Source organism: Pieris napi, chromosome Z (assembly GCF_905475465.1).
Source record: "Pieris napi chromosome Z, ilPieNapi1.2, whole genome shotgun sequence".
In the NCBI taxonomy this organism is placed as follows: domain Eukaryota; kingdom Metazoa; phylum Arthropoda; class Insecta; order Lepidoptera; family Pieridae; genus Pieris; species Pieris napi.
In genome coordinates this window covers 2,224,712-2,252,534 of record NC_062259.1, presented here as the reverse complement: position 1 = coordinate 2,252,534, position 27,823 = coordinate 2,224,712, and the positions used below count along the sequence as shown (strand labels likewise).

The following is a 27,823-nucleotide window of genomic DNA, read 5'->3' as shown; positions in this document are numbered from 1 at the left end:
AGTTTTAAAAATTTTCCTCGAATTGTTATTGACGGTCACCTCCGAGTAATCACAAATTACATTAACTCATCGAAATGTTATCGTATTAATAAAATCTTATCAATACATTATCGAAATCAAAGACTTGTCGCCGAATTTGTTATATTAATAATAGTGGGGATAATTTTCCTACTTTAGGCAGACACGACATGCATGCAGTGAGAAATTTTTACCACTGCGCCGTCTGACAGGAATTTTCAAATCATTTCAAATTGTTTAGTGACTATAGTATCTAAATAAAGTGTTATTTTTCGCGATGTTTTCCTTCATCGTTCGAGCGAGTGTTAAATGCGCATAAGTCAATACAGTCCATTGTGCACAGCCGGGGATCAAACATACGAACCCAACGATGAGACTAGCACGCTGTAGCCACTAGGCTAACACGGCTCTAAAAAATCAAATTTAATTTTCATAATTTTTAAAAGAAACATTGTTAAGTGCCAATATGATACTTAATCCGCAATGTTAAACAAGAAATTACTAGTAAACACTAAACTTGGAAAGGTAATATGTTAATTAATTTTTTATTTATGTTCACCATAATTGTCATGTATTTTGGAATAGATAGCTTGTAAAATATACTATTGAAAATGCATTAAAATTGATGTTCTCTAGGAAAGACGTATATGCCCACTGTACCAACAAGGAAGCAAGCATTTATTACGTGTTATTTATAATCCTGATTAATTGACACATAGATTATATTTCGATCAAAGCCTTCCACGTAATTAAACTCCAAGACAGTATTAGGATTAGACAATAGACAGGCGAAGACATGTACTAGCTACGTCATCGTCGATTCGACTAATCTGTGACCGTTTAGTCATGCCAAGTATAAATGTATTTTTTATAATGTTTACTCTATAACGCCTTTAAAAGCCATGTTTTGTAAAGATTACTCTCAATAACAGTCAGAATCAGAGTCAATAGTTTCAAATTTTTTGCCAGATATGCAAAACACCAACCGTACCTATATTACTATTCAAACTCCAACTCAAAACAACTTTATTCATAAAGGTAACCAAGTACACTTATGAACGTCAACAGAATAAATGTTAAATTAATTCTAAATGTACCAGTTCGCAAGGCAAGGGTGTAGAGCGGTAAAGAACAACAGCTGGCAAGAAACTCTCTACCACTCTTTTTAATCGCTAAGTTTTTATCTATATTTATGTTATTTTATATTCTATATTTATATTATTTATAGTTTTTATTAATGTTTATTGTTAACTATACGAGAGATAGAATTGTTTACATCGTCGAATAATACGTTATTCATATTCACTCATGAACTCAGTTGACAAAGAATGAGAGGTCATTTATGTAAATCAGATATAAGAAAGACCCGAGAATCGAGCCATGGGGGACGCCGATTAACACCTGTGAACCCGGAGAGGTGACTCCATTGACATTCACTCTTTGGATCCTTCCCTTTAAATATGAATTCATCAGGCTGGAAGGTTTAAGCTTTGCCATGAACGCCAAAGTATTGAAGCTTTCCAACCCGTATATCAGATGAACACAGTCAAAGGCCTTTGACAGGTCACAAAAGACGCCTACTCCATCATATGATTCTTCCCAGGCGTTAAATATGTCTGAAATCAACGTCACACCGGTATATTCAATACTTGCAAGCCGGTATTTTCTCGTAATCATTTCTTGTATTTGGATAGAGACACTTTAGTAAATATTAAGTAAAACCAAAAGGGTTACCACCTCTAAGTAGTAACCTTCAGATTCCATATCTGTTTCATGATAATATTATTTTCCTTAATAGGCAATTAGGCTACAGCCTAAATGAAACAAGTCTCCGATTTTTTTTTAATTTGAGACATGCCGTTTTTATCCATCAGAACAATGTACAAAGTCCGAGCGAGTGTTAGATGCGCACATAGACATTAAGTCCATTGGCCAACACTGCTTTTTTTAAATAAATAATTAAATGTGTAGACACAATTTTGCATGTATTACACACACTTTAAATAAAATTAACTAAATATAAATTTTATATACAGTTTATGTTCTGTATGTTTTTATTTTTTACATCTGGGTTGTCAGTAAGGCCGCCTATTTACATCCTTGTTTTCTTTCATTTGTCATCCTGTTTTAAATATTGTGATATAAATAAAGTGTTCTTCTTTCACTGCCCCTCCATAACTGGAAGTTAGCTGTTAGTCTCGTGAAGCGTATCTCGCCTTATGCATCACTGAACAAACGAATTAACGCAAATAAAACCGCACAGTTAAAAAATAGACTATTGATTCATTCCGAATAAAAAGAGATGAACAATTTTTAAAGCCTTAATTTTACATTAGATTTAATATAAAAATCATTAATTGTTTTATGTATTCTTCCATATGAGCCACGGATGTCACCCACATACGGATATCCCTTGTATGGGAGACTGGCGTCTATATGATTAGCTACTTTTTAATTTTGTCATTTTTAAATTAATAAAAAATTGGAATTTAATTGAAATTGATATTAAATCATCATCATCGCCAATAGCTATACAGCGCGCTTTTTGCGTCTAACTTGGGACACCTATTGTTTCGAGGTCCTAAACAACTTCCCACCGACGCAGACTCTGACTACCGGATTTACTTTTGCCACCAGGTTGTAAGTTCAGTAAGGACATTGAGATTCTGTTGTCCGCCAGTTAGTTTAAATAAGATCGGTCCGGTTCTATATACTTTAGGTAAATACGTGATTTTAAATCACGTTTCATTAACTCAACTTCCATCAAGTTAATAGAATACTTTTGAAAAATTACATATAAAAATATTTATAATACATATATAGATAAGATATTTATTAATATAAATTTTACGCAATCGTCAGTTTAAAACATTTCATACATGGTATAGATTTTTTCGCATGTCGCATGAGGCCCCCGGTCGTTGACCCCGCACGGTTGCGTAACGGCCAAATTCGTGCATTCCGCGTGGCTAATAAAGATAAGGTTCTCGAAGCTGGCTGAGTTTTAGGAGCTACATAACTGTTTGCCTGGCCAAACGTTCCCTTTTAAATAGTGTCCCTTACAGTTCAACAAAATTGTTCTAAAAATAAGACGAATATCGTTGTTCCCGAATTCATATTAAAATTTTAGGGACATACAAATTGAACAATGATTTACGCTGTATTACAATAATAATAAATATAATTGTTTAAGAAAAGTGCCAACCTTACTCAGTCTATGTAAATAAAAATAAATTGCAAGATATGTTGCCAAGCCCAAACTCGAAGACGGCTGAACCAATTCGAGTTTTTTTATTTATTACTTGAACTATGGGGAAGAAAAATTACACGGAAAACCCAAAAAAACAGTTTTCTTATCTGTAATTGTGAATGCAGTTAGGCAATGAATGTTCCATACCTTGATATGCAGATACTAAAAAGGTAGGCTAAGTAAAAAAATCATATAAGGCAAAACGAAGTTCGGAGTGGCAACGGTTCATAGTAAAAATCAATCTAAGCTTAATGATAATAATGATAAATAATAATAACTTATAAACTTATCAAAAGAGAGAAAAGTACATGATTATTAAATTCACTAACGTGGATAACGATTATGACAACAAAAATATTGAGAACAATTTTTAAAAAAATATGTCTATGAAGCAATACTTGTATTTTGTATATGACGTTGAAAAAATTCAAGTCATCATTTGTTTTCTTAAACTTTTGTTTACATTACAATAAATTTTGTAGTTCCGATTGTTAAATAGTCATTCTGCTATTCAGAGTGAAAAGCGAGTGCAAAATCATCAAAATCGGTTCAAAACTAACCCAACTCAAATAGTATATATATGTTAACGTAAAATTGTAATCACCGTTAGATTGTAATCTATCTCGTGAGATTATAAACTGTCGCAATATTGTGAACCTCAGCCTACTGCTTACAATTTAATGTACAAACAAACAAATATGGTGGCGCGGGGCATATTCCGTTCAACCAATCAGCGCGCGAGGTGCGATCCGTTCCACAATTTGACGGTTTCACTTCGATAGATTACAATCTTCCGAATAATAATACGTTAAATTGTAAGCAGTTCGTTGAGGTTCACAATCTTTCTACAGTTTACAATCTCGCGAGATAGATTACAATCTAACGGTGTTTACAATTTTACGGTGACATATATACAAAATACAAATAAAAGTATAACAGGCGACCTAATCGATCTTTACTTACAATAATTTATCATGTCCTCTATTATTACCCATTGACCACACGGGCCTAGTGAGAAGATTGAAAAGAACAAAAAAAAACAGTGTCGTTAGAACCTTTTTAGGCCACAGATTTCTGAATATGTTTCATGATAATTTGTCAATCTAGTAGACAAGTAGCTGATCAACCTTCTGTGCCTGACACACGCCGTCGACTTGGGTCTAAGGCAAGCCGGTGTCCTTACGATGTTTTCCTTCACCGTTCGAGCGAATGTTAAATGCGCACATAGAAAGAAAGTCCATTGGTGCACAGCCGGGGATCGAACCTACGAGCTCAGGGATGAGAGTCGCACGCTGAAGCCAATAGGCCGACACTGCTTTCGAAAAGGATGAAACCATTCGAATTAGTGTGAGTGCACGTTAGTCTTAAGTGCTAAACAGTAGTAAGTAAAAAACAAAATACATAAAAAACAAAGTACATAAGAACAAAGTGTCTTCCCCTTAATAGAGAGTGTAAGTAGTGTTATTGGACACTTCCTTATGTTAAAAATCCTTATTACTAAATAAGGTTAGACTTAAATTACTTATTAGTCTTAACTTATACACTACATCGTAAAGTTAAATTATGTCTTTGTGTACAGAACATTTTTAAAAAAAACGTCCTTTTTTAAATAAAATCCCATGAAATGAATTGCCTATTTATTGTACTGAGAAATAACAAACATAAATAGATGATTTTTAAAGAACTTTTATAGCTGACTGCTCTTCTGAATCTCCGGACATCTATCCCATCGTAACATGAGGGTAATGGATTACAGGGTGCACTTTATACCGCGTGTAAATTCCAATTAAAGAACCGAGTTAGCCTGAAGAAAAATATTATGTGAAGGAAGGATAGTGTACCCTTTCCTCCAAACCAAAGGGATGACTCTTGATTCTAAACCCGAATGCTCCAGTGGCTAAGGTTGAGGAGTTGTCTATATCCTTAGCGGGAAATACTTCAATAGCGCGTTTCAGTATGACGTCATGGCATTGATTGTAGGTGTCGATACTAATCACGACCTCCGACGGAGTGAGGGGATCGTCAATCGACAAATTGTTCAATTTGTCTCTCTTCAACGCTACTATTTTCCAATATTTTTTTGGTTTTTATAAAATTTATGTTGCAGTTTCTTGCCAGTTCTTCTCTTTCCTTCTACGCCCTTGATTGGAGATATTATGAAATATTGACGCATTATTCAATAGTTGCTACTTGTCATACGTTAGTTCGTTAAGAGATTTTCAAAGAATAGACAATGTTGTCACCACGATTTCTTTGGCGTAGTCAATGTATTACAACACAACATCGACCTATCACTGGTGCCAACAAAGCGCTTTCGCGGCCACATCAAGCAGCTTTTTGGATTGGTCACCGTTAAAATTTATTAACCCAATCTAGAGCTTTATTATTTGTTTGAGGCACCCTAAGAGGTCATATGTAGCGATGATTCTCGCGATGAGTGATAGAAGTTGGCACCACTGCGGCCTATTTCTGATCAATGCGTTTGCCAGACGTTCTACCAAAATCTATAAACATTCACACACTTAATACGAGTCTGTGAAATGCTGCATACATTTCAGAAGACCAACCAGATAGTCCAGTTTAAACCAAAAAGGTATGTATAAAGGAATGTATACCTACTGATTTTTTTTAATTGGAAAACTCTATCCATAGAGTAAGGTATTTATGAGTTTTATTTAATTTCACCACTCGTGCCAATTAATTTAGTATTTTAATAACCATCGCCAGACGTACATAAATTGCATTCGAAACTGAATTACTCATGTTATTAAATTTGCGAAATATACACGGCTGGCATTTAATAACGCTGTACGGTTAGACGAACTGTTTCAACATATTATATATATACCTACTTAGTAAAATGTAATTAATAATTTTTACTTTTGTAAATGTTTTAACCTTTTTGTATTTATTATGTATTCCATCGTTGGCTATATCTTTAGTCCAATTGTTTTCTGTTGCATACATATAATTTATGTTAGCTGTAGATTACGAAATAAATAAATAATTTTTGTGTTAAATTTCGTTCTGCAATATCTACCACTCTGTAACAATAGCGATACCGATTCCGACATTTTTGTACCCAAGTACGATTTCTCAGTATCCGTATCGCAGCCGCAACCTTGGAATCGGAACAAAAACTCATTATTTAGTTCGGGGTCGCCATTGGAAGTTACAGAGTAAGAACCTAAGACCGAGTGTTTAAACACCACATCGATTGTTCTATTATCAATTAAGAGTTCTTATATAAATGAAAAATTGAATAATTATGGAATATCTTGGAGCAGGCTTTTACCCGTGGGGGTCCATATAATTACATTTTATTTTATTAATTACTGTTAATGTCTTGTGTCGTATATGTGTTTGTATTTTTATGGAATACAATATAGCTATAGACTATATATATAAATGAAAACATCGTAAGGAAACCTACGTGACCAATGGTTAAGATTTATTGGCTTCGTAAAGGAGCCAGGCCTCAGATTGCATCTATTTCTTGACTTAGAGAAGATAATTACAATTTCCTCCAAAGTCTATAGAACAGCTAATTAATGACAATTTTGATATAAAACTGTTATAACGGATATACAATTTAATGCATTAATTCAAATTAAGTGTTAGCGAGAGATAAGGCGAGAAGTAAATTAATAAATCTGCCAGAAAGCACATGAATCACGATAATTCACGATAGAAAATATTATTATATTTAGTTTATTTAATCTATTTTAAATGAAATAAAACTAAACCTAGTTGCTGACCGTACAACATATTTGTGTTAGTTGAAATTAAATACGAATAGAATATCAACTGGGTTTTAATAAAATCATATTATAAATTTTATTGACTAAATGCCTGTTTCGGCTTCGCACGACTTTTTAGCACAAACCCTACATTACTCAGTGTAGCATTGTAAAAAGTTAATTTTTGATATGAGCATATGCTTCGAAGTTAATCCATTACATACACAATTTACACACATTACATGCAATAGTAATAATAGTAAGATATATATATATGTAAATATATCTGTATATCTGAATACTCTTCGTGGTAAATGCGGTGAAAAGATGTAGAGTTCTAAAACTGATGGGTCATCGACGATTCAAACCCCTCAGCGTATACTTCGTACATCATGTTAAAATAGAACCAAATATCGATTTTACAAGCCAGTCTCACAATAGTGCACGTAGTATAAAGGTCTGTCTGAGTTAACACAGATTGTGATAAAAATGACTCCGTGGACATTTTCAGCAACTGTTACACTTTTTGTCAATTTTCGTCGACATTAGGTCAACAACCGCAACCGCAACACTAGAGTCCGTATATTGGGAAATTTATATAAAAATAACACTTTTTTACTTTGCTTTCTTAATTATTTACTTTCGCTTTGTTATATTCCTACCTTATTGCTATTTATGTATTTACATTGTATATTTGCGGACACTTGGTGGACAAATTGCCGATGAGTAGGGATGCCTTCAAATTTAATGACGTGGAATAAGTGATACATGTATCTTATGTTCCATAATAAACATGATGGTTTCAAATGCGACATCTTCGTAACAAAAAGTCCGTTAAAGTAGTCAAACAGAAAATCAAGTTATCATGTCATAATCAAACGTGTACATATCTAATTCTTATATACTTCATGATTGTCTTCGTTTTAACATGTGTGATGTTTGAGAGCATAAATAAAATATAATTGTTTAGTTACTTGTTCAATTAAACTTAAACCATTTCCATTTGTTAATTTTTTTTGTAAGTGCACGTTAGTCTTAAATGCTAAACACTGGTAAGAGAAAAAAAGTGTCAAATAAGGATTAAGTAGTGTTTTTGTACACTTTACGTTAGACTTAAATAACTTATTAGTCTTTAGTTAGTCAAGATCGTAATGTTCCATGATGTCTCAGTGAAGAGACAATGCATAAAAAACCTTGTTCAAAGAAGTTATTGCTGTCTAACTGGAATGAGGTCTCCCATCGCAAGGTTACATTTACTGATCATATGTAACTTGCTTGTATATTTTGCGTTAAATATATTAATTTGTAATCGCTACTCGGCCTTGAATTGGAAATTAGACTTACATTAGATTTCAGAGATAATTTTTCCATTTGCTAAACCTAATAACCAGAAGTAGTATTTAATATAGTGAGTGATCATTATTAAAATCGCTGAACGATACCAAAAGTCGTGGTAAGACTTTACCATCTGCAAAGCTTACCATGACTTTTGGTAAAACGTCGAGTTATTTAAATAATTTAATACATATTTGTAAATAAAAAACTTATTTTTGTCAGTTCTAAGTGAATCTATTATCTTTCTTTGTCTGTCTGTTACATGTGTCTATTATATAAACATATGTATAATGTATATTGTCGTAGAGTTGTGTATGCTTTCTTTTTCTATGAAGTCAATGTCCGCCGCGCCGTCTAAGGATCGCGAAAGACACTCGTTCTTATAATAGGGATGGCTATTAAATTAAGAGTATATAGACGTCCTAATAGCCGAATAGTGTTTTTTTTTTAAATTTTGTGATTTATTTTTACACAGTACTCCAATGTACAAGCTACGAACGGGCAAAAGAGTTTAGAATTACACGACTACTGATTAATTAAGTACTGAAATAAAACGCCATTGCGTGTTGTATTTTGACTAATTGATACTGATACCAGTAATGGGGAAAACCCCGGTGGACATTCCCCATGTCGTCAGCCGAAATTTGGTTAGTGATATATTTAGACTTATTTTATATCACATTTAGAGGTTGTAGACAATAATCTACGGAACTGATTTTGAAAATTCTTTAACCAATATAATAATTCAGTGTCATAAATTATATATTAAACCGAAAAATTCAGTCTTTTTCGTTGTGGTCGGATTGCAAATTCGGTGAAAAGACCCTCGAATGAATGTTTCTTAGAAACGCTACCTTAACGGTGTGAGCTATATGATAAATTTCTAGAATCTAGAGCTTTATAATGCCTACAAATCCGCTGATTTGATCCGACATATGTCTAACTTGTATATTATATAAAAACAAGGGAAACTGCTCTGCATTTATTGCGGTTTTAACCAACCACTAATTCATGATAAAATAATTTTTTCAAGACTTTTGAGTCACGGTTGCCTATGCTAAACCGGACTAAGTATAGTCGCTAGTTATATTAAATTATTATTAAAAGTAAGTAATACTTCGTAATTTCGTTAGTATATGTACTCATTTAATACTTGAAATGCATGCATGGTAAAGGTGAACATCGTGAGGAAATCGAGGCTTACGACTCCACTATGTCAAAATCCATGTCGTTTAAGACACACCGGAGTCAAACTCAGCTCCTCTAAACTCTACTACTAAAGACTCGGAATCTTACTGTTAGACCAAATAATCAACTACATATATCAGACACAGGCTAATCATCACCGTCTGCAGAGAGAACAACAGAACGAACTATCATAAATCTCATTTGCTACGCGTCATTTCGATTATTCACAAAAATTAATCTTTTAAATTATTCATATTATGTATCAGAAGATTAGTGTCAAAATAAAATTACGTAATCGTGTTGTCAAGTAAGGTAGTTTAGACAGCGACCTCAAACCTACGTTCTTCTTAACAAACTACTCGCCTATATACGTAATAACCTTCAGGTTTACTATTTATTTTTAGTACAGCGGGCTTAGGGGCAGTAGTTTCACCAATGGACACACACTGTCAGAAGGCTCCCAAGTGCGTTGCCGGACTGTTTTAGGTACGTACGACGATCCTGTACGACTCTAAGTCGAATTGGTTCGGTAACACTAGTGCGAAAAAATGGCTTCAAAAAATTGTCGAACGACAGAAGTCGAGGTGATGTGGGTGGAATTTCGTATTCTGCCTCGACGATCGATGACGAAACTTAGGTACCGGTATTAATCCGAACAGCTCCTCTGTACACTCTTCTTGTTAATGCGGTAGAAGATGTAAAAAGAACCCACATCTCTATGCAACGCCAAGGGATCAAGCCGCTCTTAAGTGACTGGTCGTTATTTTAAATTTACGTAACACACGATTTCAAGGTTACATTTTGTATAATACGTTTAGTAAGCTCTGACGCTCAAATAATTATTAGAATTCCTTATCAATGTACAGCACAATAAGCATTCGACACACTTGATAATATAATATATATAATGCGTAGTAACGTTTGTGCTAACAAGAGTAAAAGTCATACATAATTAAAAAATGTTTATTTGTATAAATCAGTGAGCAGTGTTAGCCTAGTGACTTCAGCGTGCGACTCTCATGCCTGAGGTCGTAGGTTCGATCCCCGGCTGTGCACCAATGGACTTTCTTTCTATGTGCGCATTTAACATTTGCTCGAACGGTAAAGGAAAACATCGTGAGGAAACCGACATGTCTTTGACCCAAAAGTCGTCGGCATGTGTCGGGCACTGGAGGCTGATCGCCTACTTGCCTATTAGATTTAAAAATGATCATGAAACAGATTCAGAAATCTAAGGCCAAGACCTAAAGAGGTTGTAGCGCCACTGATTTATTTATCATATGTATAAAACGTGGTATCGTCGTATGAAGCTCTCTGTTACGTGTAATGGTGACACTCAAAAACGGCTTAGCGCCGACTACGGCTGTGGGTGTCTGCATGTTGTACCACGATGAATTTGAAAAACTGCTACGCCATGGCTATCAAACTATTTAAACGCCTTCCCAGAAGTTATAGCTCACTGCCGTGTAATAATAATAATAATTAATTTATTGCAAGAGTATGGTACATAAATGTTAAGGTAGCACAATCGTCAGTTCGCATATCCTGCCACACACAATGGCGCGCAAATTTGTCTCAAGGAATTTTACATTATTACATATGTCTTTATAGCGCGAGTATTTAGACCACAAGTTTGGACAACAATTATAAATAACTAGTTACAATTAATACTGTCATAGTAATAAGAACAGTTAAGTTTATTATAATAATTAATTTGACATTTGCATGCCTAATTTTATATGGCAGATTGTGTGCTTTTATAATTAATCAATTTGAATTTACCACTTTTTTGCAAATAATCGATTATTATTATTATGTCAAAGTCCAATAACTTATTTGTCATACTTAGCGCTAGCTTATCTTACACTAAAATTAAGAGTCGATAGAGCTTTATATATAAATACCGTCTATATAGAAGCTTTATTTCCATTTCCGACAAATTCGCTGACAAACATACACATACGAAATTAAGCTCATTAGAAGCCTATAAACTCAAAAAATATTTAACTTTCTACTCTGTGAATCCAGTGCGCATTTAACACTCCCTCACACGAAGACATCGTGAGCATACCGGCATTAGACCCAAACAGCTGACGGCGTGTCATACACAGAAGGATCACCTACTTCTCAATTACATAAATCTACTAACTCTAACCGAGAAATACGAGTCGTAATTGCCACGAGTCGTAGCAAATCTATATCAAATTATCTTTTTATGACTCCACGCCACTGACTCGCATTCTTTACATTTCCATACCGCGCCACTCACTACTCGCCACGTGACCCATGAGTCACTTACTACATTGTAATCTACACTAACATTAAAATCGAATAGTTTGTATATCAGGAACTATTAATTTATATAATATACTCGTGAATGAAACTAATTTGCTGATAGATACATCAAATATTCTTATTGTATAATAATTTACTATTGAGATCAAAAATTGGAAGTGTATATTTTTATTGTGTTTTTATTTTTGGAAGATTTATGTCTACCATAACAGTCAAAAATTTAAAAAAAGATAGCTTGTAGCATAATATATTGTAAATATAGCATTATGTATGATGTGGTGAACTTTAATAAATCATTAAGAAGAGAAAATTATTAAGAGCGTAAAACACAAAATTACGTTAAGTAGGAAGATTGTTGAAAAGTTTATCAATATTTTCATCAATGTTAGTAATTAAGTTATGAGCGAGATAGCTTATTTACTGGAGCATTAAAGGTAGATAAGCAAGCCGTAGGTACGTATAGATGAATTTTAGTTTCAGTACATATTTGTTTTAGATGCTTTGTTAAACTTAAGCTTAAATATGAGGTATTTCCTTCTCTCGTCGTCATACAACATACAAAATTGCCGCCAGTTGCTCTCCTTTTTATTTAATTATGTCAATTGCACTATATTAATGTATATATGCAACGAAGTGTTAATAAATAAATAAATAAATAAGATTTTTTTTATTAAAAACATAAAAAGTAAAATATATCACACCACCGTTGTACGCTGTTATTACATTTATTAGAAATCGAAATTTAATTTAATGCTCTATCTAATTAAAAAAAAAATACCAAATACACACGAGCTTAGTGCATGTTGTGTTTTAATTTTAATTAACAAAACTTGACTAATTTATTTTAATTCCTTTATATAAATGTTATATATATTATATATATAAACTTTGTATATTGTATAAGCAATATATTAGTTCGTGTATAAAACATGTGTCCTGTAATAAATAATGTACAGATACGTAGATAAATTATTCCCTAACATTCGCGCAGCGTAGAGGTCAAGGCGATCAGCTGTTTCAAACTAATCTCACATATAGCAATCTGTGTAACTAATTTTAATATTAGAACTAAATCTCTTTAATTATTCATAAATATATCTATATTTGGAGAGTCTACACCAACCATACAATTACGCTAATTTGTACAACATAACGAGGTAACGACATTATCTAAGAACGCTCGAAAGCGAAAAGGCCGTTAGTTATTTATTTAAGTTTGTACTGAATTTCACAACGCAATTTCGAATAAGTAGTGTCAGACACAGACACGAGCAGTAGCTATATATATGTCGGATATATACGCCAACGCGTTCCGTCTGATTGTGACAGGGCCGTTTTGATGTTCATAATGGATATATTATTAATAAATACTTATCAGTAAGCAATGGAAATAAGCGTACTAAAAATAAGAATACAAAAAAATAAGATGAAAAACAAAAGTTAATAATTTAGATCTTAACGACATTTACCCGAAGGATTAGGCAGACAGCACGGATCTACTTCTACGGTCGCGACATATCTCTCTAGCTTCATCTACCCTCGTGACATTCACCATGCATGCTCAACAGTTATGGGAAATTTTTAACCTGTTCCTTCTCTAGTGCCTCCTGGATTTTGTCCAGGTATGCCTACTCAACCTGATGTCACCATCCACAGTTGCCTTGTATATCCTACATTTAAACCGCTAACATGGCGTCTTAACCTATGCATCCGGGCATCAGCGCATCGGGCGGGGCTTATAGAAAGACGGATAAAGATAGTCTTTAAAGACATGGAAAGGACCAAAGGGAGAAAGAGTGGCTTAGTAAAAGAGAGATATATATATATATATATAAGCGATATCAAGAAGAGAAAGGAGAAATAAATAAATAAAAAAATTGATTGCCTCCTCTCTAGTATCGAAGTTCCTATTTAAATTATTACAACGTATAATTTAAATAAAGAAATATATTGTTAATTATGTTCATATTAAACTCTCGAAGAGTCTCAGTCGAAGTGGGAGGACTTCATACTCGAAACGACTCGAGGTTGAACAGCTGATCTTTGCTTAAATCTATTTATAAATCGCTCATACAACTGATAACAATATTTTTCATCGGAATATTATAAAACACCAAAATATATGTTTGTCAAAAAAGATAATTTCATTTCATTTCACGGATTATATTCACGGATATAAACGCTAATTTACAGTGTTTACATAACTGTATGTTTTGAGTGCATTTCACCCATTGTGGTTAATGACTGTCAAATCAAGCTGATTTATATTTCCTGTCTTATCCAAAATATTAGATAGTTTAATCACGTTTTTATCACGATAAAAAATGTAATTAAACTTTATAAAGAAAATGGGTATATTATAAGTTTGGTATTTGTTATGAATTAAGTCCAAATTCATAGGTCTAATGTCATGTATTCATTATTTCCAGGCGTTTCCATACCTCTCAATTTCCTCATTTTTTGACTATTCATTGACGAATAACAATTTGATAGCACACTTGATCAAGTGAAGTACAAATTCTTTGCACCGCTAGACGTCGGAATGTTTGTCTAAAATAATACGAAATATGTAGTTACCTAAATTTATAGTTGTTTCGATATCCAAGTAACGATAAACAATATGTGAGAAATGAAGAATGAGGAGAGAATGAATGAATGAGGACCGTAGTTGTAAAAATGCTATTTAAATTTGAATTTAACCCTTATTCGACGGCGGAATCACAATACATACGAGTGGACTCCAATAAAATCAATCAATACATTACCTTGAAAATTATTTATTTACGGACGGAACGTCTATTGCCTATTGCGTCATTTGATTATCAGACAGAGCTGCACACCACGTCAGTTTTATTTCAACTCACCCGACGATTACACGCCTCATCAATCCCTCCCCTACTTGCATTTCTAAAGATATTTAAGATATTTTAGAATAATTCAAACAATACTTTCATTGTAAGATCTCTATCATCAAAAACAAGACTATTAGATCTGAACAATATATTGAGAAAAATCAAGAGAGATAAAAAAGATGTGGGAAAATATGGAGGAGGCTTTTACCCTAAATGGGGCCCTACAATACTAGACCCCTAAAAAAACTAACTTAATTTTTTACAACTTATACTCATATTAAGAAATGTTAAATAACCAATTTTTGTCTGGATTCATTAATAAAGCTCTAATAATAGATAAATAACGCACGCATCTAAGTAATATTTGCTATTGTTGGCTAAGTTAATATCGGAAATCTTAGCGCGCACTATGATTGTCTATTATTAAACCATTTTCAACTAATATATAAGAATATTATTCAAAACTTTTTGAGATTATAGCGCGGATAAAGATAGTTTGGGAAATAATCACAATTCTATACTAAACACAATCAAAATCCAATACATTTTGACGTACATGAATCATACTTAGCGTTCCAGAATCTCACGAAAAAATAAACACGAAGGCCGTGGCCTTTTGAATAATAACCCTCCAAAACTTATATGCAGCTGTGCAGTTTCTAAATTTGACCTTGCGTTTTTTATTTCGCATTAAAAATATCACTGTGCAGCCATAAAAGTGTGTCTTTAATAAATCTCGCCTTGAGTGTCGTCTTACTATATCGTGTCTAGTTTAGCTAGTTAAACCGACTTCAAAATAAGGCTTTCGTAATCATTAGAAGGCTATACACCTATTAAACTTTCCGTCTATAGATCAATTAATATAATTTATGCGTGAAGTTATGTACATTAATAAAACTCTTCTTTTGCAAAACAACCTTACAAGAAGCCGTTGCCTAATAACTTATGTAACCTGTTTTTTTATATGTATGTATATATAAGGTAATGAAGTGTAAATAAATAAAGAAGATTAAAAAAAAGATAAAATAAATGTAAGCGAAACAGCAATAAAGGCTTTATTATTTTTTTATTGTAAAGTTAAAGAACAAACGTCTTGTAAACTTCTCAATTCAAAAAAGTGCCCGCAACATTTATTCACAAAGTATTTTGTTTAACAGGCTGCTAATTATCTTCAATTGTTACAACTTGTTTCAAAGGAAAACGAAATGAAACCAGCAGGTATGAGACCCAAATCCGATACAGAAATCGGCCGTTTTTTTACCGGATAAACTCCAGGTAGTTGATCAAACTCCTGTGCCTGACACATTCCGAATTTATATTTTACTTTATTAGAAGGCTTATAGAATCATATTATGTATCTGTATCGTAATAATTTCTAATAGACAAGTTGGTGATCACATCTGTGCCTGATACGCACCGTCGACTATTATGGGTATAAGGTATTCCTCACGACGTTTCCTATCACCGTACGAGCGAGTGTTGAGCGCACAAAGACAGAAGGTCCATTGGTGCACCGCCGGAGATCGAACCTACGAACCCAGGCATGAGAGTCGCGCGTAGAAACCACATGGCTAACACTGCTCTACAAATACATTTATATATTGAATCATAAGAGCAAATTGTAGTTGTCAACGTGATGTGGCTTACGAAAAACACTCGAAACGTCTCATTATGTAAATGATAAACTCACGATTATGTCCGTTAATCTTATTTTATTTATTTATTCACGCCTTATTCCGAACGGGCTTCATCTATGGCATTCACCATGTTGTGGTATCTCTAGGATTTGGTCCAGAATCTGGACCTCATCATGGAGTCACTCCAGATACGACAAAACCTACCCAACTTGACTTCATCATCCACGGTTGCCTTGTATGTCGTACTTGTTAGCCTGTCCCCATTTATTATTTCTACACGAAACAACCTAAGCATACCCTTTAGTATCTTTGTCATTACATCCGCTTTTATCCCCAGTGCTCATGTTTTATTTAAATTTTAAATACTGCGTAAATGAATGACAAATAATGTGAAATACTGCGTAAATGAAAGATGAATAATGTTTTATTACTTGATTTTCAAACTGACTGACCTACTTCAAATTATTAATAATCATAATTTAATTATAAAAAACATCACAAAAAAATAATTACATTTATATTTGTTACCATTTATAAGCTTTGACTATATTATGTATTTCACTTTATTGCACAATATAAAAACAACATTACATAGAGTATTATCGATATACAGAGCGAACGTTTCCTATGTTAAATGCCAACCATCTCGTTAGAACGTCGTTATGTTAAATAATGTAAAAAATCACGCTTATATACATTGAAGTTGTATTTCCGTAGTTCCCACGTAAACCAAAGACTATATTAAACAGCTCGTTACACATGTTTTAGTTTTCGTCGACTACTTCACCTCTATCACATTTTCCTTAGTAACAAACAACTATATATATATTTAGTCATGATTTTATTTAACAGTTGTCGAATTCAATATAACCTTGACTTTATGATAAACATACGAAGGCTGCCTTATTATAATTATGTATGTATACAGTATATTATGTATATATAAAACCAATATGCGATTTGAAGCTTTTAATAGAACCTAAACAAATGGTTATTTAAATTTACGCGTCGCGTAATACTTTTGTTAAAATATGAGCGAGAATATATTATTGCAACATTTAAAAAAAATATATATCAAAATTGTAAATCAAAAACCAAATAATAGTTGGTATTTAAACAGGTAGGTACTTTTTACATAAAAGGGTTCCCAAATCATACAAGCACTATTATAATGCATTGTTATAATGAAAAAACACATTTTTATTTTTTATTATTCGACTAATCTGATCGTGAATCGTGATCGTTCAGTCCCACAGCATGCAGAAGACTACACTACTACTAGTACTTATACTGTAGAAAAGGTAGTATATATATGACTACGTCAATCGATATATTGTAAAATACATGACAAGTAGTTTTTACAATTACCTATTTAAAAAAAAAAAACTTATTCACTCAACAATGCGTATTAGGTACCCGATCATGCGCTTAATAAAGCATAATGCTTTGTTCCATTAATTTAGTCTTAGTAATTGTATGTCCTATGGAGTTTTGCACATCTTGCTTTCACCGTATCTATTTAGTTTTTTTTTCTCACAGTGGTTGCATTGGAGAGATCGCTCAAAAGCGATAAGACCGCCAGTTGCCCTCATTTTTATTTAATTTTATTAACTGAACTATATTTTTTATTACAACAACGAAGTGTAAATAAATAAATATTGTACTAAGTTAAATACTTTAAATTATAATCAAACAGTCACCAGTTTTCAGTAGATAACAAACAAGAACATAATGAATCACCTGCCGTCTGCTTACGTAATTTCCCTTATAAAGATAAATATCAATATTAGCGGTTAACTGGTTGGTTGAAACACATTGCGTAACATAATGGGACCCTGGTGAATTTTCAGATTAACATACTCAAATTCAGTTGGAATCAGCCTGGGCGGAATGAGGACTAGGGAGTAATATCAACTAATGTAATTTTATTTTCATGTATTCACAAAAATTGTCTACGAACTATAATGACGTAATATTTTTTATCAACATTGATCCCACGACGTTTTCCTTTCCGTAAATGTAATGTCTGTAGTATAAAAATAGTTTTCAAACCAAAGTTTTGTTCTCAACCTTTCCAGGCTAAAACAGAAAATATTCTTACTGTGCAACAATAGTTTAATTATAAAATATAAGTGTTATCTACGAATTACTGTGAAGTACTGGTAACATGTCTAAAGGAAGAGACTGGATGCCCACGACACAGGGAATCCTAGTGCACTTTCTCTTTACCTAAATATCCATTTTACTATGTATAATAAAGTTTTTTCTTGTTATTTATTTGTCTTGTTAGGCTTAAGTGGTTTTAAAGAGTCCCCGAAAAGTTTCTGGTGTGTGTAGATTCCCAAATAAATGCGTAAATGCATTTCCACCTCGGATATCAAACAAAAAATGGCATATACTCGAAAGCGATTCCACTGATGTAACCAATGAACTTAATAGATTTTTATAATAATAACAGATGACGCCAATATTTACGTTAGCTAACGCTACGTATTTTTTACGCAATTTGAATATAAAATAAATATGTTAGTGTTGTCCAAAGTCTTAATTATGTATTTCTTTACTCTTCGTTACATTAAAATATAAACCGGTTACATAAGTTATTATGATAGGAAACCGTATCGCTAACAACCGAACTCTTCCCCGCATTCCTGGTATGGAAAAATAAAGAACACCTACTGAGGGTAAAGTACAAGAAGTTTATTATTAATAAATAAACATGTAAGACTAGTAGAAAAATATAATAATAAAAAGGTAAAAGCTTATCTTAGGGTTAATGAATCTTAATTAATATATGCATATAAGTCGTTAATTACGAGAAGATTCTTAAAACAATAATTTGAATAAATGAATATGTACTATCTCTAACTAACGATATCAATAATTATAAAATATATGATATTTAAATTTTCAAGCCAAGGTGCCTTTAAAGCTTGGGAGAGTGTTAAGACCAAAAGTTTTGACAACAATAACGTAACTGTTCTTAATATTATGACATTATTATAATTAATATGAAATTTGCATGCCCATTTTTATATGGCTGATTGCGCGGTTTTTATATAATTAATTAATCTGAATGTATCACTTCGTTTGCAAATAAACGATTTATTTAAAAAAAAACACGTTTCGTTATGTACAATGTGGCAATGATTCTAAGCGCTAACAGGCGACCATAGTAAGAAAAAAAAGGGTTTCATCGCGATGTTTCTAACGTTGGAGGAAGTAAACCATAGAAATATCCGCTGAAGCACAGCTGGACTCCCTAAGCATGACCTTAGAATCGCTAAAGCTAGTTTTCTGTGCGTACATTTCGTATATCTATACTAATATTATAAAGAGGAAAGATTTGTATGTAAGTAGGTTTGCAACGAATAGGCTCATAAAGTACCGACTTTAAAAATTATTTCACCATTTGATTAGCACATTATCACTGATTTATATTTTAATTGCAATAAAAGAAAGATCCCTACTAAAACTACAATAATATTACCCAAGGTGTAAAAAAATGCCTGAAAAATATCTTTCATCGCATGCGCTGCAAAAACTATTGATGATAGAACAAAAAAATGTTCCACAATATTGAAGAACACATCAATATCTACAAAAAATGTTGCGATAGCATGTGTCTTCCTTTTGTAGTTTGTCACTATAACTGCTTTCTAACATTTAAATTTTTTATCATTCAATAGAAATTCAGGCCAAAACCAGACCAAGTTATTTATACCTTTGCCTTAATCCTTACCTTAATAAATTACTTTTTACTTTATGAAAATCAGACATTCCATTCGAAAGATATTATGAGTTCAATAAAATTAATTTGCCGCTACGCCATCGCAGTGACGCGCCGAAGCGCCGGGGACAGAGTGTAGGAGAGGGGAACATCTATGAAATAGGTAGCTGCGCGGCTCATCCGTACGGTCGGCTCGGTCGAGTAATTTTGAGGAAATACGTTTTGTTTTAGCACGTTTTTAATTATTTTCAGAAGTTCAGTTTCAACCTTCCAATTAAAAAGTTTTTTCAAAACTATTTCAACCTCGCAATTAAAAGATTCGTTTCAGAACTATTTACACCTTCCTTTTAAAAGCCTTTAAACTTTTCCACAAAAATAAACTAACAATATGCCTAGAAAAACAACGTCGCAGCTATCTCAAAATAGTTCCCAAACGAGATAAGCAAAAATACGTCGTATCGGAGAATCTTCTGAAAATTCAGATCTTCTCGCATGTCAGAGATGTAAAGCCAAACGTTCGCAGCGCCTTGTTGAAAACTGGGCCAGAATCTCACGAGCACGCGCAAGGGAGTCTAGCGCCGTACATTCGCAGCGCTTTGCTGAAAACCGGGCCAGAAACACACGAGCACGCGCAAGTGAATCTAGCGCCGAACATTCGCAACGCCTCGCAGAGAATAGTTAGGAACTCGCAAACGCGTGTACGGGAATCTAGCGCCGTACATCCGCAGCGCCTTGCTGAAAACGAGGCCAGAATCTCAAAGCACGCGCAAGGGAATCTAGCGCCGAACAATGTTATGCACAATGTTAATACTCGAAACAAACGCAGGCTGCAATTTCCCCGTACTAGACTATTTAATGTTAGTCATTATTTTTTGGGAAAAGGGATACTCTTCTTCAATAAAATCCCAGAGGCTCTTTTATCTCTGCCTTTTAATAAATTTAAGAAATGTGTTAAAGAAAAGCTGTGTAAAAAGGCTTACTATAATGTTTATCTAGTTAATGATTATCTAGTTGATAAAAGGGCCTGGGGACTAGTACTAGATAGGCTACTTCTAATTAATTTGCGATATTTGTTTTAAAATAAGTGTTATTTGGGGATTTGCTATTTTAAGTAGGTATCTTATGTTCCATAATAAACATATTTTATTTCAACATTCGCAGCGCCTCGCAGAGAATAGAGTTAGAATCTCGCAAACGCGTGTACGTGAACCTAGCGCGGAACGCTCGCAGCAGCTTAAGGCACAGAGAGATAGGCAACAGTCGTTAACAACTAGAACGAGCAAGAGAATATTAGCCCATAGTAATAGTTTGGCATTCAGCTACGATCCACAAATTGATTATGTTCATAAGTACTTATAGGCAGACATTCTCTTATATTATTAGACACAATTGCTTTCTTAATCACTACAAATGGGTATTGACTGTAGACTGTACAGTAATAGTAGGTATATAATGTATCTGATTATTATTAGTACACCTATAATCTAAACCCCAGTGAATGTTTTTATAAATTACCCATTGATGTCATTTATTCTGGACACCCATCGAAATAAGATAACGGTTAGTTAAACGTCCAAACTCATTCCATACAAAAACTCATTATTATTAGATTAAACTGGCCGCGCCAAGCTAGACATTTTTTTAAAGTTGGTTATAAATCTAAATACATATATTCAGAGATTACTTAAAGTTTTTTTTAAATATTCTTTACAAACATACAAGTCTATCCTCTTTATATTAACGATTATTGTGAGTATAGTTTCAATTGTACGCATAATTCGTGCCAAGGGTGTATAATACTTTGCCATACCTAATAATACTAGAATAAAGCTTATTGACATACACATAAAGTACAAAATTAAACAAAATATTCACCCCATACAATTCACCCTCAATCTCATTTCCGACAATGTTAAATTATAGTTGTAATTTTATTAAATATAAGGCATTTTTCCAGCTGTGACCCGCGGCTTCATCCGCCTTAATATAAAAAAAAATCGTTGGTAGAGTTATATTATATAGCCTTTGTCCATATTTGTAACATAGGAAATTCAAAAACCATCTAATAGTTCCTGTAATTAAAACATTCAGAGCAGTGTTGGCCTAGTGGCTTCAACCTGCGATTCTCATCCCTGAGGTCGTAGGTTCGATTCCCGGAACCAATGGATTTTCTTTGTATACGCATTTAACACTGGCTTGCCTTAGACCCAAAAAATCGACGGCGTATGTCAGGTACAGGAGGCTGATCACCTAAATGCCAATTAGATTGACAAATGATCATCAAATAGATACAGAAATCTGAGACCCCAGACCTAAAAAAGTTTTCACGCCACAAATTTATTTATTTAAACACATTCAACCACACACCAGATAAATTAACCAACATAAAACGGAGATATTGTAGGCATTTTTCAGAATCTTCATTGTTTAATAGATATAAGCGCAAATATCTTAAATTTTTTTACTAGACAAGGAGAATCAAGAGACTAGATTTCAATCAATAACTTTTTCCTCATTCCCTATTATGTTTATTAAGAGCCAGCATGTGGTCACCATGCAGACGAAACTGAAACAGTTATTGCAACCAGGAACAGAACTCAGGTATAGAAGTGGAATTGGTACATCTAGCACAGGACTGACACGGCAAGTTGTGAAAACCCTTGTACCATAAGAACCCAGAACTTTTATATCCTATGCACATTAACCGCTAAGACATATCAACAAATAATGGAACCATTGGAGATTTGGGATTCAAACATAAGATATTGAGAAAGAAAATTATGATATATGCTGTCTAAACTAACCTTTTCAAAATTTTGGTTTAGTGATTTCAAGTACTTTGACCAAATAGAGTCATTAAGATATTATAGAATGTCTGAAGTTTAATATACTTTTCTCAATCTAGATATTTTCAAAGGAGAATATGGATAAGTATTTGCCTTTACAAAATTCAGTCTATATTGTTGGGACACCATTTGTGTCATCAGAATTGACACCAATGGTGACCCGACAATGACTAGAAAAATTATTCCAGGATTATATTATATATTCATTACAACTCAACAAATATATTTATATATAGAATCTTTTTAAAAGACTAAAATCAATGCAACACCAAGTTCAATATTCATGTTTTTTTTATGTATGCATTTGCGCTAAATCTTTTCATTTAAAATACATTTTTACATCCATTTCAAATTCATATTTACTACAACCATGTGTGGCCCATGGCCTCAGATTGCTAATGTACCTGACTTATAGTTAGCATAACACTTCTCTGTTCTTTAATACAAATTTATTTTTAAAAAATCAGGAGAAATCAAAACTTGTGGTGACTGATTAGATTTGGCTGTAAGTAATAATGGTAGTGGTTGAGTTGTTTAGGTCACTTTTTAATAGCAACTAAACCGTGGATGATTTTGCTGTACAGTCTCAGATCAGAATGCTGTATACTTCAATATAATTAAATATTAATAATATAATACAGTTGAAGATTTTCTTGGAAGAAAGCACACAACTCAGAACTACTGTTGGAATTGAAGACTTTTAGTTTTGTCAACAATTAATATTTATATGAGGTATCCAAATCTTATAACTTATCATGTATTATCAAATTATTTATATTGTAATAATTTTTTACAACCTGATGTAGCTGTCTTTGGAATAGCACTTTTCTACACAAAGTATAGTAATATTCTAAGCCTTTGAAACCAAAACAATAAACATTCATTTGAACCCAGGATTTTCAGATTGATCAATCTGGTGAATTATTTATAGCATGTGTTTTCACCCTCAATTTTAAAACTAATAATTTAGTAGTTATAAGTCCTGTAAAAACATGGGGCATGAGGTAGTCTATGCCTATGTCAAAAATTTTTTTTGTGCCAATTGTAAACAAGATGCATTGTATAGCCAAATTATTTGAGAATATCAAGGTATCAAACCCACGGCTGAAACATATCTAAGCCCTGGGCTTGATATCCCATAAAGACTTTCACTAAGGAACAGCAGCAGTATATATTTAATAATATTGGGCAGGAAAGCATACACCTTATATCTTCTCTCATCAAACATGAATTAACTGTAAAACTAATCATCGCTGCTTTACCCTCAGTATTAACAGATTACCATTCTTTATAACCAAACCAAGTTCATTCTTTATATGCACAACGGACCTATTGAGAGTATATGTGCGGAAACTGAGTCCACAAACACACCAAGCAATATGGCAGATTTTCATTGTATTAATAGACAAGTAAAATACAAATACATATATATATATATATATATATATATATTGCTAGTTGTTGGTAGAAATAATTCTATCATTCATCTAGTATGCTGTTAAACCATCTTTAGTTTAGTGAGAGTTGTGATCTTTCCAGTTATAAATTATCATTTTTTAGTAAAATAAAATACTAAAAATGATAACCTAGTCCCACCCTTACTTGCACTGGCTACTTAAGAGTCCAAAATTTATAAGCAAATAATTTCTATTACTAATAGATAGATGTTTCCTACTATTTTTAACTTGAAGTGGAGTAAATGACGTTGGATTAAAAAGTGTATAAGATAATATCAATAAAGTATTATTATATATAGTTAAAATAATCAAAGTAATAAACAGTGATACCTACAATTGATACTATTTAGTAATAAAAGTTGAGAAAAAAATTCAAAGTAGAAAGTAGTAGTTCACATAGGTAATCAAATTATTTGGCATAGCGGCATATGCAAATGTTTGTAAACAAAAACTTATGCTCCGTGCGTCGTATTTATTTGAAAAAAATCTCCTATTTTCTTCATATTTCAATGATTTTTCAGTCAAAATTGCATATTTTTAGTCCTAAGGAGTCCTGAGATATAAAATATCAAAGCGGTACAAGTGACCACAGCCGACAAAAAATTCACACATGTTAGAAACGCGCCAAATACTAACAAACAACAACAAACTTTATATTTGGTGACAGTCCTGAAGCGCATAAGTAATTTGAGGAAATGAGTTAATTTCTACGACGATTTCGATAACTATTCATATTCATTCCAGGGGGAACGCGATAAAATCTAATAGATGTTGAATACGCCTCTAGTGGTGAAGTCACGAAACCGAAACATGATGGCGGACATAGTAGACTATGCCTGAACAGCCTTAATGCGTATAATACTCACACTTTCTTCCTCTTTTTCCATACCAGAAGGCATTTGAGGTACTGCACGGTTAATCGCCGAGTACTCCGGTAAATCCGGAAGCTCCTCGGCGAGATATATCGGCATTGGTTTCGACGCATCCAGGGCCCTCGCCCTAAACGAGAGCTTCGACATCTTGTTGACAGAACAAAACACGCTAGCGTCGACACTAAAATGCACTTTTACCACACTTTATAGCTCCTCTAGGAGGTCCTAAAGGACCTTAAAAAACACTTTGCACAATCTAGTTCGTTCCCATGGTTAATTTTTGCACGCACTCAGTCACAATTAATGAAAAACAATAACGAAACTTTACATATTGAGCGTTCTTTACAGAAAGCCATCATGGCGGCTTTCCGTTTGGCGGACGACCATGACCAACTTCTCCAAACGCGACATGCGCGGGAAGGAAGCACGAAAAGTCAACTGACGCAAGTTTACAACTCTTACAATTTTTTATACAAAAATTAATTAAATTACACACCAATTCTTCATAATATAATAAAATATTTTTGATTAATGTAATTATGTTTTAATACATAGTGTAAATTCTTAAAAATAATTATACAGTAATGAAATGACATCGGATATTCGTTGTCAAGCTATAGACAAAGTTAAAGCTTCTCCACGTTTCTTTTCACACACACCATACAATTAGTTTGAATTAAAGTTTAAACCTACTTAATGTAACAAAAATATCAAGGAAATGCCGTTTTTTTTAATAAATATAACTAGTTAATTTTGAATAAAGTTATAAAATAGCTTCAATTAATTATATTTCTAAATATGTAACTATCAACTGTCATAGGCACAATTTGAAGCGTGTAGTCAGTCATCTGTCACCGCATTTCTCTTAAACCACAAAGTAGTGCATCTTAGAAAAAAATTGATGTAATAGATATTTCGAGAATTTATTTATTTAAAGTAGATATCGTATCTAGTTTATACATACATTAAAACGGAGCTGCAAATGTCGTTGGTTGTCGTTATCAAATTTTATTTAGTTATTTAATATTTATGAAAAAGCGTTATATTTTTTATCATCTGCAATTAAATGCGGCATACATATAACATTAATATCTAAGCTTTTAGCTTAATTTACTAACATTTTTTAAAATAATGCAGCAGTCTAGGTTCAGTCAGAATTGACTGTCCGTAAATAGATTTTTTCTTTAACATAATTAACATTGGCTCGTACAGTAAAAACGTGAGAATCTTTCGTAATATCTTAAATATCTTTAAAGAAATCCTCTGATTGAAATTTTATATTTTGGTTTAGACATCTCGTCTTCCGCACGATGTTTGCCTTCACTGAAGGAGGAAGAATTAATTGTGTACATAGAAAGAAATACCAATTCCATAGGCGGTGCAGTAGTTGAGGGTTCCCTTAATTAACTAGCCCCCATTGCGTAGCCCCAAGAAAAATAAGTATTTTTTTTTATAAACTTTACATTTATATTTCTAGCATCTCATTAATCCCTAGGTGTTGTTGTGCGCATGTGCCGTTTTTGGCAAAGGCCTCCTCAAAATCCCACCATTTCTGTCTGCGCTGTGCCACTTTCTGCTATGTTTAATAATAAACAATTATAAAGATAAACTGAGTTAAATAAAATAGTAATTTTAATTTAATAGTGCGTATTTGCAAAATCAATGTTTGCTCATTAATTGTCTATGGATAAGACCGTCACAGAATAACTATTCTAGACTACATTCTGACTATAGATGTCAATTATCAAATAATTCTGCACAACGGTGAACGGAGTACTATAAAAAGGATTATGTTTTACTTGAAACTGGCATAAAGTTAAAACTATTCCCAAAATATTAAAAAAAAAAGGATTATGTGGTTTCGTATATAACTGAAGTAATGAAATATCGTGCTATAGCATCGTAGTAATTAATTAATTTATCTATCATCTTCATTCATCATCTTAAATCATCGGTGGAATAGTTAGTTTTGCAAAGTAATTTTGACCTGTTTTTACGATAATTACATTTAAAATAAGGTCTTTAATAATAAAACAAGGCAAATAATGCTTTAACTATTTAATTCTTAAATATTCTAAAAACATCATGAAACGAAATGACAACTCCAACAAGTTTTACGAATAAATCGTTACTAAATATTGTTTCAAAGTTTATCTAAAATTAATTAAATACAATGATTTTGTTTACAAGCCTCGCCCTGCTCGAATAATCTGTACAGCATCAGCTGACGGTCTTTCCACCACTACACACGCAGCCAATCAGTTTTCGTATAAATTATTGAAAATTATGGCAATTGATCCACGTCAAAACACTAGTTCAAAGCCAACGGAACCTCCCAGACTATAAGGTCGTAAGTTCGTTCCTCGGCTATGTGCGCATTTAACACTCGCTGGTATGAAGGAAAACATCGTAAGAAACCCGGCTACCCTTTGACCCAACACGACGTCGTGCGATACAGGAGACTGATCACCTACTTGTCTATTAGATCATGGAACAGACCCAAAAATACTTCGTGGTCTTAGCCTTGAATAAAACAAACAACTCATAAACAATAATTTATTGAGATAGCATTTAAACATTGATAATTTCATGTTGCAATATTA

The 27,823-nt window shown here is 33.0% G+C and overlaps 1 protein-coding gene across 2 annotated transcripts in view; it reads right to left on the bottom strand.

Moving 5' to 3' along the window:
* Positions 1–25,625, bottom strand: part of LOC125062301 — a 49,832-nt gene extending 24,207 nt beyond the window's left edge. For both annotated transcript variants that reach the window (XM_047668117.1, XM_047668118.1), the window contains exon 1: positions 25,215–25,625. In XM_047668117.1, coding sequence (XP_047524073.1) covers positions 25,215–25,367 — 153 coding nt within the window. In that variant the 5' untranslated portion in view covers positions 25,368–25,625. The remainder of the gene's footprint in view (positions 1–25,214) is intronic.
* Between the last annotated feature and the right edge of the window lie 2,198 nt (positions 25,626–27,823).